This window comes from Oratosquilla oratoria, chromosome 26 (genome assembly GCF_046742065.1).
Source record: "Oratosquilla oratoria isolate Oo_2021 chromosome 26, ASM4674206v1, whole genome shotgun sequence".
NCBI lineage: Eukaryota > Metazoa > Arthropoda > Malacostraca > Stomatopoda > Squillidae > Oratosquilla > Oratosquilla oratoria.
The window spans coordinates 10662504-10677503 of record NC_134802.1 but is presented as its reverse complement, the minus strand read 5'-3'; the positions used below and the strand labels follow the sequence as shown (position 1 = coordinate 10677503).

General features: G+C 41.1%; 2 protein-coding genes across 2 annotated transcripts; both read left to right on the top strand.

Moving 5' to 3' along the window:
* The first annotated feature begins 3672 nt into the window (after positions 1–3672).
* LOC143039258 (uncharacterized) lies at positions 3673–4098 on the top strand. Its single transcript, XM_076209131.1, has one exon. The coding sequence runs from the start codon at positions 3673–3675 to the stop codon at positions 4096–4098; it is 426 nt and encodes a 141-aa protein (XP_076065246.1).
* A 2537-nt stretch (positions 4099–6635) lies between these two features.
* Positions 6636–7701, top strand: LOC143039257 (uncharacterized). Its single transcript, XM_076209130.1, has 2 exons — positions 6636–6986; positions 7627–7701. The coding sequence occupies exons 1-2, from the start codon at positions 6636–6638 to the stop codon at positions 7699–7701; spliced, it is 426 nt and encodes a 141-aa protein (XP_076065245.1).
* Positions 7702–15000: the final 7299 nt, after the last annotated feature.

The following is a 15000-nucleotide window of genomic DNA, read 5'->3' as shown; positions in this document are numbered from 1 at the left end:
ACATCTGGAAGACAACAGCATATTAAACCCAAGACAATTCGAGTTCAGACAAGGAAGATCATGCACCACAAACTTAATATGCTTCTACTCAAGGCTAATAGACATAGTGCAAGAAAGAAATGGATGGGCTGATTGTGCATTCCTAGACTTGCAAAAAGCCTTTGACAAAGTACCACACAGAAAATTAAAAAAAAAAAAAAAAAAAAAAAAAAAAATGGAACACATAGGAGGAATACAAGGGAACCTACTAAAATGGATGGAGGACTTCCTTACTGGTAGAAAGATGAGAGTAGTGCTCAGAGAAAAATATTCAGATTGGAAAGAGGTGATCAGTGGAGTATCGCAAGGATCTGTACTGGCACCAATAATGTTTGCTATCTACATGAATGACATGGACGAGGACGTAAACTGTTACATGAGCTTCTTTGCTGACGACGCCAAACTGTTAAGGAAAGTAGAAACTGATAAGGACTGTGAAGCACTGCAAGAAGACCTGAATAGGGTATGGAACTGGAGTCAGAAATGGGAAGTGGACTTTAATACTAAGAAGTGTAGCATAATGGAGTTTGGAAAAAGCAAAAACAGAATATCAGGAAAATATACAATTGGAACCAAGGAAGTAAAGAAAGTAGGATCCGAAAAAGATTTGATAGTAATTATCACAAACGACTTGTCCTATGATAAACAGATTAACAAAATTGTCGGGGAGACTTACAACTTGCTAAGATCAATAAAAGTGTCATTTGCATACTTGGACGAAGACATGATAAAAAAAATATTGGTTACATTGATAAGGCCTAGACTAGAGTATGCGGCGACATTGTGGTCCCCCAGTACCAAAAAGAATGTAAAGAAAATAGAAAGAATCCAGAGAGCAGCTACAAAAATGGCACCTGCACTTGCAAACCTATCATACAAGGAGAGATAGGCTAAACTGGAGCTACCGACACTGGAGCAAAGAAGAGAGAGATGTGACCTATTGACCATCTACAGAATCATGAAAGGCACAGAGATACTTGATAGAGAGGACTTACTTACAAGAGAAACACAAGAGGACATGGAAAGAAAATAAAAAAACATAGGTATAGAAGAGAACTGAAGAAAAACAGTTTTCCACATAGAGTTTTGGACACTTGGAACAAACTGGATAATGAAATAGTATGAGCAAAAAACAATGGCGGGACACCACGAGCATAGCTCCCCTTCCCTCAAAATACAACTAGGTAAATACAACTAGGTAAATACACACAAACACACACACACACACACACACACACACACACACACACACACACACACACACACACACACACACACACACACATTAATATAACTGTCAATCTTCACTTTATGGGGAGAAGTATTGGTGGTGAAATATATGTCTAACCTTCGACTTTGTATTTTAGAAACTCTCTAGAGATATTTTTTAAGAATATATATTTGAAGGAAAAGTACCCCGGAAGGTTTTGGGGTTCTACCTTTGAGTTCGTTGTGGTTTTCATGATTTGATTGTTCTGTGGCTGTCAAGTGGTGATAATTACCAGACCTACAACAAAACTAATCTTCGATATTTCATGCCCTGTGATGGTTTCGTAACATATTATGTATAAGAGTACAAACCAAAATTTTCAGACGTTTCTCTCCAAATTTATTACATGTGGACATCTTCAGTGCTTCACCGTTCATGATATTCTTTGTTGTAACAAATACAATGAGTCTATTCAGACGGAGTGCAGATTTCATTTTCATATTGGAGTTTCAATCGATCATAATCTCTCTCATCGACGTGTTGAATTTGACTGTTATTTACCTAAATAAAACCTACGTTATCCTTCACACTGATCTTGAATATCTGTTGAGCAGGTAAAGGAGAAGGTAAAAGGTAGATGTGAGAGGAGAATGGTTGTGAATGCACGATAAATTTACACGGTCCGAAGGGATTTCTCTTCGTCTTCTCAAGTTTCGCGTGAGGAGTCGAGAGGAGAGGGTCGCCGTGTAAATGAATCAGCTGGCCCTGTTGTAGATGCACTGTGTCTTACCGCAATACATCGGAGCAGGAGCTAAGATGGGAGGGAAACAAATGGGTGTTGGATGGGAGTGGGGAAGGGTGGATGGTGGGTGGGTGTAGACCTTGACTGGCTGCTTACCATGTAAGGGGGAAGAGGCCCTTGATATATAGGTAGACAGACTGATCTTGGATTCTATCCTTCATCTGTGTATTGAATTGGGCTGCAGACGGAACTTGGATTAAAAATATATTTCTTCTTTCCAGGTTAGCCGGAATAGGATCATGTGTGTATGTGTGTGTATTATGCAGCCAGCCCATCCCCTGTGGTTAGCTGTTACTGATGGTCCAGCATAAAGGTAACCAAGAGAGAACTCAGTCCCGTGGGATAATTGTGTTGATGTTCAAAGAGCAAAATATGAACTTCATGAACCCTTCGACGGTGCGGTAGGGATTTTTTGTTTCGTTGTCAAGGCTCAAAGCAGACAGTTGTATGCAGCCGATCCGGTTCCAAGGCTGCGCTGTTGCCCATCAGCTACCGTGTCGAACTCATGAGCATGTGGTCATGAGTTCGATTTCCGGGACCCACTGCGTGCTTCTTGCCTTGGTTCCCGACAGCCCTGGCCAAGTGAGGAGACAACCCAAATACTGGCTTAAACAACCCAGCGGCTTGCTGAAGCTGACAGGGCTTTCCCTACCAGGGGTTTCTCACTTCCCACTCCTACGAAGTGGGATAATGATTTTAGATAAGGGTCTGAAAATGGGTCTCCTAGACCCCCTCATACATCAGCTGTTCACATTACCTGTTCAAACCCTTAATAACCTCAAAAAGTTCTTTAACTAATCGAGGGGCTTAACTTGAATCGATGTGCCTATACAACACCAAAAGGCTTCATCTCCCATCACACAATCATCCATCACCTTGAAACTTGAGAAAAAAAAATATTATAAACCCGTTGCTGCTCTTTGAGTAGCGGATATGAAACGAATGTAGATGGAAAAGAAACACGAATTGATCAAGTAACAACTTCGGAAGTTTACTATTATTAATATGCGTCTCATGTTAATATAATTATGTGTGATATATTGCACCTGGATTATAACGTGTATATGTATTGTGCATCATAAAACACCTAGTTGTCCAAACAGTCACCTGACTATATCTTGGTGAAGAACGAGATTTTAGTTTAGGCAACTTTTACGTGATAATATATTAGACAGGAACAGCTTGTCCGAAATTCACACCGAACTGCATTGTGGTTATCGGTTTCTCTCTTCTTCTCTTCCGTCAGCGTCTAACCCTCATTGCACTCACTCTCACTCTCTCTCTCTCTCTCTCTCCCACACACACACACACACACACACACACACACACACACACACACACACACACACACACACACACACACACACACATATATATATATATATATATATATATATATATATGTATATATATATATATATGTATATATGTATATACATTTACACTGAATGGTTCCCAGTGATCAATTATTATCACCCACAAATAATTTTTAATTCCATGCCATCGCAGTCGAGACTGAAGAATCGCTCGATGGAGGCATTCGTTGGAAATTGAAGCGTGGATGAGCCGAGGATTCGAACCCAGCTAACCCGGATTCAGACCTAATAGAGGGACCATTGATATGACCTTTTGTGCAAGACAGTCCCAGGAAAAGTGCAGAGAACATCAACAGCCCCTGGGAATGATTTTCTACGATCTTGAAAAGGCCTTTGACAGCATCCCCAGGTCAGCCATGTGGCAAGTCCTTGAACGTTTTGGCTGTCCTGAAAAATTTACAACACTTATCCGATCCCTACATGATGGAATGCTGGGCCGTGTCCAACACCAGACCGGCCTCTCGGAACCTTTTCCCATTACAGGGTGTGTGCTTGCCCCAACACTTTTCTCCATCTATCTGGCGGCAATGCTCCATGAGATACCAGAGAACAACCCCGGAATCGAGCTTCGATATAGAATGGATGGCGGACTATTCAACACCGCCCGCCTTAGAACCAGAAATAGAACATGTCCCATGCAAATGTCAGGCCTCTGCGGACAACTTCTCTAGAGCATACTCACAGTTCGGACTAAACATTAACATTGCAAAGACCAAAGTCAAGTTCCAGACTTCAGGAAAGCAAACTTTGACAATATAAAAACCTATTTGAAATTGAATACGAAAAGCCATGCGGACGTTTCGGACATTGTCGATTCTCGTTGCGGGGCTGGAAGTCAGGTCTGGGTCACGGAGGGTAATATGCATACCTTAGGTCAGGTCATTTGGGGGCGAGGGCCCAACAGTCAGGTCAGCGATTTAGAAGAAATGTATAGCAATCTAACTGATCTAATTATTAATGCACAAAACACATTTATCCCCCTAAAGTCAATACGGAAAAATAGTAATACTCCCAAATGGATGACGGACAGATTGAAACATGAGATCGGAATCAAAAGAGGACTTTACGTAAAAATAAAAACGGGGAATCACATCTTAGATCAAGATATAACGAAATGGCAAAGCTGGTTAAAAGGAATATACGTTCAGCGAAACGTAACTATGAAATCAAGGTTACCAGTCAAGCAAAATCCAACGCAAAGGGTTTCTTTCACCTCTATAGAACAAAAAATAAAGAAAGAATAGGACCAATTAAAAACGATGAAAATGTCATGATAGAATCGGAGGAAAAAATGAGTGAGGAGTTTAACAATTATTTTCTATCGGTGTTTACTAATGAGAGGTTAAATAAAGTACCTGACTGCGATCCAATTTTCAGAGGGGATGAAGAAAGTAGTCTAACTAATATCAGCATTAGTAAAGAAGTAATCAAGCAGATTGACAGACTTAAAGCTACAAAATCTCTGGGTCCAGACGAAATTTTTCCAAGAATGCTTAAGGAGTGTAAATTTGAAATCTGCGACCAGTTAACTGAAATATTCAATAAATCGGTAGACACTGGTTTTGTTCCAACTGCTTGGAGGCAGGCAAACGTTGTTCCTGTTTCAAGAAGGGAGATAGATCGTCTATATGCAACTACAGTCCAATCAGTTTGACATCGGTTATAGGAAAAATGCTTGAATCAATAATAGTAAATAGACTCAGGGAACACATTGAAGGGCATAATTTAATTCGTGATTCACAGCATGGTTTCTCCAAGGGTAAGTCATGTGTGACTAATCTTCTATCCTTTTACACTAAAGTATATAAGGCGTCAGACAACAATGAAAATTACGATGTTATTTACCTTGACTTTAGCAAAGCGTTCGAAAAGGTGCCACACCAGAGACTACTAAATAAAATCAAAGCCCATGGCATAGGAGGAAAAGTATTAGAATGGATTAGAGCTTGGATTAGTAACAGAAAACAGCGGGTCACCATAAATGGAATAAAATCTTGGTGGGGCAATGTTACTAGCGGGGTCCCCCAGGGCTCGGTTTTGGGTCCCTTGTTGTTCATTATGTATATAAACGACTTAGACGATGGGATAAATAGTGATGTTAGTAAGTTTGCGGACGACACTAAAATAGGACGCCTAATTAGGTCAGGAGACGACGCCCAGATTCTGCAGGATGATCTTAATAAATTGTTAACATGGTCGGTGAAATGGCAAGTGAACTTCAATATCTCTAAGTGTAGCGTGTTAAACGTAGGGCTACACAACTCCGAAAATAGATACAGCTTAGATAACACGTTTTTAGACAAATCTGAGTGCGAGAGGGACATGGGAGTTCTGGTGAGTCTGGATCTTAAAACCAGGAAGCAGTGCATTAGCGCCAGAAATAAAGCTAACAGCGCATTAGGCTTCATTGCTAGGACGGTAACGAATAGAAGTGCAGAGGTAATTATTAAACTCTATCTAGCGATAGTTAGACCCATCCTTGACTATGCGGTACAATTTTGGTCTCCGTCCTACAGAATGGACATAAATTCACAAGAATCAGTACAGAGAAGAATGACCAAAATGATACATGGACTCGGAAATTTGCCTTACGAAGAGAGGCTTAGGCACCTTAACTTACACTCTCTGGAAAGACGCAGAGTGCGGGGTGATCTAATAAAAGTGTTCAAGTGGATCAAAGGCTGTAACAAGGGTGATGCAAACAAGGTCATCATAATAAAACAACAGGGCAGGACTCGCAGTAATGGGTATAAACTGGACAAATTTAGATTTAAGAAGGAAATAGGCAAGAATTGGTTTACTAATAGGGTGGTCGATGAATGGAATAAACTTAGTAGCCATGTAGTAAGCGCTGAAACTATCAGTTGTTTTAAAAAACGATCAGACAACTTTATGGATGGGGATGACAGGTGGTGATGGATATGGAGCTGCCTAGTGTAGGCTTTATGGTCTTTTGCAGTCTCCTTTATTCTTATGTTCTTATGTTAACCTCGTCCTGGACATCATACACCACCTGAGGACAAGATAACTATCAGAGGTCTCGAGCTAGAAAATGTTGACTATTTCACATACCTTGGCAGTATCTTAGATGTAAACTCTACTGCAGAAAGAGATTTCAACAATAGAATCAGAGCTGCACATGCAGCATATGGAAAACTACACAGCAGAGTATTCAGCAACCCAGGACTGACACAAAAACACAAAACTCATGGTCTATCAGGCTGTTGTAATTTCCACATTGCTCTACGCTTGTGAGACCTGGGTACTTTACCGGAAGGACACAGTGGAACTGGAAAGATTCCACCAATCTAAACTCCGTCAGATCCTGCGGATAAAGTGGCAAGACAGGGTCACAAACAACGAGGTCCTCCTCCGCGCAAGGACGGAAAGCATAGAGGCCACTATAACACGTCACCGACTAAGATGGGCTGGTCATCTTGCCCGGATGCATGACAATCGCTTGCCAAAACAAGTACTGTTCTCAGAGCTTGACTCTGGGAACAGACCTCGCGGTGCACCAAAACGCCGGTTTAAAGACCAGCTCAAACATACCCTGAAGGTGGTTGACATCGACCCTACCAACTGGGAAACAGAGGCCGCTAATAGAGAGAGCTGGAGAAGAACCATCCGCGAAAAAACAGAGACCTTTGAGAACAACAGAAGGCAGCAAATAGAAGTAAAAAGAAATATAAGGAAGGCAAGAGCAGAGAATCCCCAGAACCCCCCGACCATTCCCTGTGGTGGCTGCGGCCGCCTCTTCCGAGCCCAGATAGGGCTCATCTCACATAGAAGGAAATGTCAGTGAGCTGCGTATACTCGGACACGAGTGCTGCCAACGACGACGACGATATATATGTATATATGTATATACATATATATATATATATATATATATATATATATATATATATATGTATATATATATATACATATTTGTATATATATATATATATATATATATGTATATATATATTATATACACACACGCACACACACACACACGCACGCACGCACACACACACACACACACACACACACACACACACACACACACACACACACACACACACACACACACATGTACGAGTACCCTCCCTCCAAGTAAATGGGGATGTTTGGATTGACTTTCTTACTTTCTCTTTAGACGTTTCTAAGAACTTTCACGTATCTGCAATAAGTCAATGTTTCCTGTAATACAGATTATAGCGTGCTATGATACAAAGGAGTCTTTACGTTTAGCCCTTTACTTCAAGGGAGTTTTGAAAGCTGAATGAAATCGTGTGGTACTAGCTAGAAGTAATAGATTAAGTGCTAGATTTGGGGCAACATTCAACGAAGGGTTGACTCGCAGGAAACCTAAGGCTCGTTTCACGTGTATCGACTTTTCGCCGTGCAACGTCCACGACACGACGTCGTGCTCTCATGGTGTCTATGAATTCTTTCACATGTCACAACCGCGACCACATGTGAAAGCGTCTATAGGCGCCAGCCAGAATAGAATAATTAAAGTGTCCGCCGTGTTGTATTGTACCCTCATTATGACCACCGACGGCTGTCCGAGCTCATTGGGCAAAGGTTGTAAATTCGGCCGTAGTTAAGCGCTTCCTGGTGTGAGCTGAAGGGGCTTTCCCTCAGATGAATGAAAACGTCTAACGGCAGCCGGGGTCGACCTTGTGAGACGAAGTAACCAGCGAGAGTTTAAACGATATTAGCGGATGAGTGAAGCAGAAGAACTCAAGCAAGGCCCACGTCCTTTTGTGCTTTTGTCATAAACTGAATATGCAGAGGAGGGCTAGGAACTACATTGTGTCCCTGCAACGAAGCCGGGACGTGACTTAGGCCCGGGTGGACTGAATTTAGGCCTGAAGTGACGTACCGCTTCAGCATGGTGGCCTCCTTTGAGGTTTTCCTTCTGGACTGAAGGGAAATCTTAATCTACGTTGTGAGTTTTGTTCTGCCCACCCATCACTTATCCTTCTCTCCATATCTCCCTGCCCCGCTATGCTCTCTCATTCCCCCCTGCCCCTATCCCTCCCCTTACCCTTTCTGTAACCCTCCCCCTATCCTCATTTTTCTGTTTCCCCTTCTTCATTTACCCTGCCCTATCACTCTCCCTCCCCTAGCCCCCTTCTCCCCTGCTTCTGTCCCCCATCTCTCTCCCTATCCTTATCCCGCTCTCTCAACCCTCCCCCTCCTCCTAAACCTTACCTCTCCCCTTATCCCCTATCCGCTTCCCACCTCATCCCTCATTGCTCCCTACCCACTCTCGTTATCCTCTTCCTCCTCCTTATCCCCTCCCCTCCCCTTCCCCCTACCAAGTCCCCCCCCCCCCTCTCCGTGCGTAGGCTTCATCAAAGGCTCACCTGCCCCTTGGCCGGGACCAAAGCTCATAATTGCCGCCACAGCGTTGAAAGGGTTAAACTCGAGGCTGGCTTAAGGCATGGGGAAGCATATCAGATAACCAAAAGATTAAATGTAGTATTAAGTAATTAATTAGTAGAATATCCATGAGCTGAGCTGAATTCTTAATTAGCCAGGCTCGCTTGATATGGTGCTTGGTAGCTTGAACCTTTTGGACACTGGAAGGTTGTTTTGCTTCCAATAAATTAAATGAAAAAAAAAGTGTATTAAGACCTGCCGCTTCCGTATAGGGCAAACAAGAGATGGCTAGTGAAATGGTTAACTTGAGGTTCTGTGTGGCATCCAAAGTTATTCTACATAAGACCGCACCATTCTTGATTGGTGAGATAGTTTGTTTAGCGACGCAGTGTCTGTAAGCGGAATAAAATGGACTGCCGGCCACCAGAGTGGATGTGTACGAAACCACACGTTTCAGGCGGAACGACTGTGACAATGACCACCATCGCCACATACAATCGTTTGCCGGCGGCCCGAGTAAAGGTTAGTTTGAGGTTGGCGTAACACTGAATCGGAAGCGTGGTGATCTCGCATTCCCTTAGTTGTGAGCTCGAATCCCGCACTTCTCTCCGATTCCCAGTAGTCACTGTTTGTTACCTAACCCTAAAGTCCCTAAAGAGCATAGGGCAAGTGTGACAGCTTCGGCCGTAGCTATTCAGTGTTTTCTGCCGTAGGTTCCTCATACATTTTTTTCTAACCTTTATCTATGAAAGAAGGACTCACAAAGCTAAATAAGATCACCTGGCAGCAGACAGACATACATACATATACCAAGGCTTTTTCCCCCTTCCAAGGGAGGTAGCCAAAAAGGGAAAGGCATAAAAACACTCCCACCCATTTCATCCCTAAATACACTCCACACCCCTCCCACCCTTCCTCTCATCTGAGCACCTCCTGGATGACGGGTCATCCCTGCACCCTGCCCACCGCCCTGGGTCAGAAGCAGTGTCGCAAGACACAGTACATCCACAGCGAGGCCGCTTCATTTAATCGGCGACCCCCCCTCTCCGTCCCCCTTTGCATAGAATAATTCAAGTGTCCACAGTATCAGCAGTGACATTTGTTTCCCATTTGTCTTCCCTTACCCTTCTGACGTCATTCCATGTATTTCCTTCCATTCTGAAGTCATTTCCTGTCTTCCCCCCCTTATGAAGTCACGTCTCTAGTTGGCTCTATTGATATCGCCGCTACTAATAAATCTTATGACATCATTTCATCGCGTTTCACTGCTACTTCCCTATGACACCATTTCGGCTATCTCCTTCTCTGTGACCTCATCTTCCCGCCACCCTCTTCTGACCTCATTTCCCCATTGTCATCATTTCCCTTTCCGTGGTACCGACAGCAATCTCATTTCCTCCTGGTACCCCCTTTGTTGTCATTTCCCATGTTGCCCGTGAGGTCATCTTGTCGTTCCCCTCCAACATCATCGCCCCTTGTTACCCACGATTCCCCTTTGACGCCATCACCCCCCCCCCCCTCATCATCCGGTCGTTGATTCTTTTTCTCGTGCTACCCATTCTCTTGGTGGAATGGATGCCTCAACTGGTTGTTGCACTTATTCACTCATACTCCTATCTACCCGACTCCTCTCTCTCTCTCTCTCTCTCTCTCTCTCTCTCTCTCTCTCTCTTCCCTTTATGTCCCACTATGTGTGTGTGTGTGTGTGTGTGTGTGTGTGTGTGTGTGTGTGTGTGTGTGTGTGTGTGTGTGTGTGTGTGTGTGTGTGTGTGTGTTTGTTTACTTATTTGTATTCACTTAATTGTAGAAAGTACACAGAAAAGGATCAACGCTCGCGGGGTCCTATCCCCTATCCTCCAATTATCATACCTACTGTGTGTGTGCATGCGCGCGCGCGTGCGTGTGTGTGCGTGTATGTATGTGTGTGTGTGTGTGTGTGTGTGTATGTGTGTGTGTGTGTGTGTGTGTTTGTGTGTGTGTGTGTGTGTGTGTGTGTGTGTGTGCGTGTGTGTATGTGTGTGTGCGCGCGTGTGTACGTGCGCGTGTGCCCGTATCTTGCCGCTTTCAGCTCTGTATCTACTGGTACAGCTGTAGCTTGCCTTGCTGCCCCGATTACAGCTTCAGCTGTTGTCGTCCCGCTCTCCAGCTGGTTGCTATCTTCCTGCTTAAAGATGACGTGTTCTCAGCTGTTGACATTCTCCCCCCCGCCCAGCCCCTTTTCCTCCAGGCCTTGCACCGCACTGCATCGCCCTCGCAGGGATTTCCCAACTACGTCATAGTTGAAAGAAGGTCGCCTAGCGAATGGAACCGGCCGCAGATGCACCGCTCGAGCTTAGGAATTTGTAGACGAATAAAATCCTCTTGTGGGAGGCCTCCTGAGGTATACGAGTCTGTCAACTTTTTTTTTCCTTTTATTGTAGGCGCGTAACAGTATTTGTGAAGAAGCTGTAACTTACCTTATTTATGGTTTCTGTCTTCAAGAAGCGATGTGAGGTATAGTTTGTAGATTAACTTGTGTACTGGACGATACTAACTTTAAAAAATTGTGTAATGATGTTGTATATAATGATTTGGCCAATAAGCTAAACTATAGAAAAGATAAGGAGCCTACAGCAGAAGGAGCGCAGCTGCGACCGAAGCGTTTGGTTTGTTGGGGCAGAGAAGTGCAGGACTCGAACTCACAACTAAGGTAATGCGAGGTCAACATGCTTCCAATGACGCCACTGGCGTACGATGTTTAGAGAAGGAAAAGAGGAGCCAGGTCGCAGAGGGAGATTTAGAATCTCCATTATGGCGTCGAGAGACTCTGGCGCCGTGTGCTAGACGAAGCGACATACCACGTAACTACATTCACCATACAAGTGGTGAGAAGTCGACGCCAGGAGGTGCTGAGTAGCTGTGGCCGTCATTTTTGCCCTACAATGCGCTTGGACCATTGGTGTAAGTGACAGTCACTGCTGGGAATCGGAGAGGAGTGCGGGATTCGAATCTGTGACTAAGTAATTCCATCTTCCATCATTGCTTGAAGTGAGGACTTTAAATATAGTGTGGCCCTTATAGACCAGGTAATGACGTCACATTATAGAAGGTGTTAGAAAGTTATAGCAATGTTATGTGTGAAGTAGGTCAGTCTAGGATTGGCGCCAGCTTAGAGTTCTTTTAGATAAATGTAATCGTCGGCAATAGACGAAGAATGTCTAATTCTTTTTATATGCATCATCGTCACAATATAAGACAAAGCCTTCAGTATAGGGAAAGCCATATATAAGGCGGTGTCCAGAAACAGAGGATTATCCCCGCCACTTTTACTGGTTTCGAGTTAAGCACGAATGCCCCTCTGTTTCTGAACACTTCATATATGCTGATCAACTTTGTCTCCATGGTTCCTTATTATGTAATGCAAGAATATCGCAATATAAACTATAGAAGAAGACTTTGAACAATGTATTCATTGTAATCGGTATATTTTTATTAAAAAAAATATCACGCTGGAATAGCAATTATTGGCAGTGTGGCAGTGTGTGTGGCAGTGTGTGTGTGTGTGTGTTTCTGAACACCTCATATATGCTGATCAACTTTGTCTCCATGGTTCCTTATTATGTAATGCAAGAATATCGCAATATAAACTATAGAAGAAGACTTTGAACAATGTATTCATTGTAATAAGGTATATTTTTATTTAAAAAAAGATCACGCTGGAATAGCAATTATTGGCAGGATGCACACACATCAAAAGCTGATCGAAGTTTTTGTTGACATAGTTGTAGAGAAAATGGTTGATCAAAATCTCAAGAAAAAAAAAATTGCCACCAGAAACGTTAAATAGTGGAAGTTATCAAAATATATTAGCAGACAAATAAGTAGATTTGTGAATAAATAAACAAGTAAATAAATAAATTATTAAATAAACAAACGAATAAATGAATGAATAAAAAATTAATAAGTTGATAAATCAATACATAAAATAATTATAATACAAATAGTAGTAGTAGTAATAGTAATGATAATAATAATAATGATAATAATAGTAATAGTAATAATAATAATAATAATAATAATAATGATAATAATAATGATAATAATAATAATAATAATAATAATAATAATAATGATAATAATAATAATAATAACAACAACAATAATAATAATAATAACAATAACAATAATAATGATGATTTACAAAGGATTACAAAGGTGGAGCACGCCGACAGGAGACCCTTTGGTCCACATCCAGGTCGAACGCGAAAAAAATCATAATAATAATAAAATAATAAATAAAAACCATAATAATGTAAATAACAAATAAAATACATAAATAAATGCATAGGTATAGTTAAATAATAAACAAACAGGTAAATAGTAAATAATGATAAATTGACATATAACTAATAATAAATGAAAATCAGACAGACAAATGATAACAAAACAAAAACAAATAATACAAAATAAATTATAATCATTACAGCATCTTGCTTAGGTGTTTATCTAAATGATTCTTAAAGCTTCGAACTGAACTACATTGCATTACCTGTGCAGGAAGTTTATTCCATTCATTAACTACACGGTTGGCAAAGTTGTTTCTACCTACTTCGAAATTGAATCTGTTTCCGGACAGTTTGAGACCATTGTTTCTTGTCTGATTCTCATTGAATGTGAAAATTTGGTCACTTTTGATGTTGTCAATTCCCTTTAAAATCTTAAATCTTAAATCAAGTCACCTCTGAGTCTGCGCTTTTTTAGGGAAAACAGATTCATATGTTTTAATCGATTTTCGTATGATTTATTTTTGATATTTGGAATCAGTTTTGTGACTCGCCGTTGTACTTTTTCCAGTCTGTCAATGTCTTTAATGAGATTCGGTGACCATACGGAAACAGCATATTCCAAATGTGGACGAACTAACGATTTATATAGCTTGTTAATGAGTGATGGACTTTTGAAATCAAAAGATCGCGCAATCAGTCCTAGAATCTTATTTGCTTTCTCAGAGGCTGAAATACACTGCTTGGATGATTTGAGGTCGTTACTGATAATTACGCCGAGATCTTTATCACTATCCACTTTTGTTAACGAATTTCCAAATAACTTGTAATCGTACTTACTGTTATTTTTACCTATGTGCATTACCTTGCATTTACCTGTGTTAAATTTCATTAGCCACTTTTCAGACCATTGCTGTAATTTATCTAAATCTTCTTGAATATCTAATTGGTTTGAGTGATCATTTGCCACTCCGCACAGTTTTGTATCATCAGCAAATTTGGAAACAGTAGATTTTAGTCCATGGTCTATATAATTTATATATACTATGAATAGAAGTGGTCCAAGAACGGAACCCTGAGGAACTCCACTTGTAAAAAATTTCCATCCAGAAGTTTTTCCATTTAAAACAACTCTCTGTTTTCGACCATTCAACCAATTACTAGTCCAACTTAATAGGCTACCACTTATTCCGTGTAAAGCTAATTTAGTAAGTAGTCTTTCGTGTGGGACGGTATCAAAAGCTTTTGCAAAGTCTAGATATTAAATCTATATTGTTTCTTTTGTCATAATTCGAGATAACTGTGTTGTAGAATTCGAGTAAGCTAGTCGCGCAAGAGCGTTTCCGTCTGAAACCATGCTGGCTATCATTGATCAAACGGTTACTTTCTAAATGATGTTCGATAGCATCTCTGATGATAGTTTCCATTATCTTTCCTACGATTGAAGTCAAACTTATAGGCCTATAGTTATTTGGCTTCTTTTTGTCACCTTTTTTGAATATGGGAGTAACGTTAGCTAACTTCCATTCTCTTGGGACATCTCCGGATATGATGGATTTCTTGAAAATAATTTCTAATGGAACAACAATCTCATTTTTCATTTCCTTTAAGATTCTTGGATGCCAACCGTCAGGCCCTGGTGTTTTATTAACTTTGAGTTTCTCTATACACCTTTTACTTTTTTCTTTTGTTATATTTACCGTAGTAAGTTTACCCTAGACTTTTCACAGGTTTCACTTTGGCATTCACTTTGAGGTGTTTCGTTTACGAATACCGAGCTAAAATAATTGTTTAAGATATTACACATTCCTTCATTTGAAAATTCAAGTTGACCGTCAGCAGATAATAGTGGACCAATGTGATTCCTAACAACCTTTTTATCTCTAATGTAACTATAGAATTCTTTGGGATTCTCTTTGAATTTATCAGCGA

Excerpts from the sequence above, each read along its gene's own strand:
- LOC143039258 (XM_076209131.1), top strand. The coding sequence starts at position 3,673 with ATGACCTTTTGTGCAAGACAGTCCCAGGAAAAGTGCAGAGAACATCAA.
- LOC143039257 (XM_076209130.1), top strand. The coding sequence starts at position 6,636 with ATGGTCTATCAGGCTGTTGTAATTTCCACATTGCTCTACGCTTGTGAG. Across the intron at positions 6,987-7,626 it reads AGCTCAAACATACCCTGAAG|ATTATAGCGTGCTATGATAC; the intron begins GTGGTTGACATC and ends CCTGTAATACAG.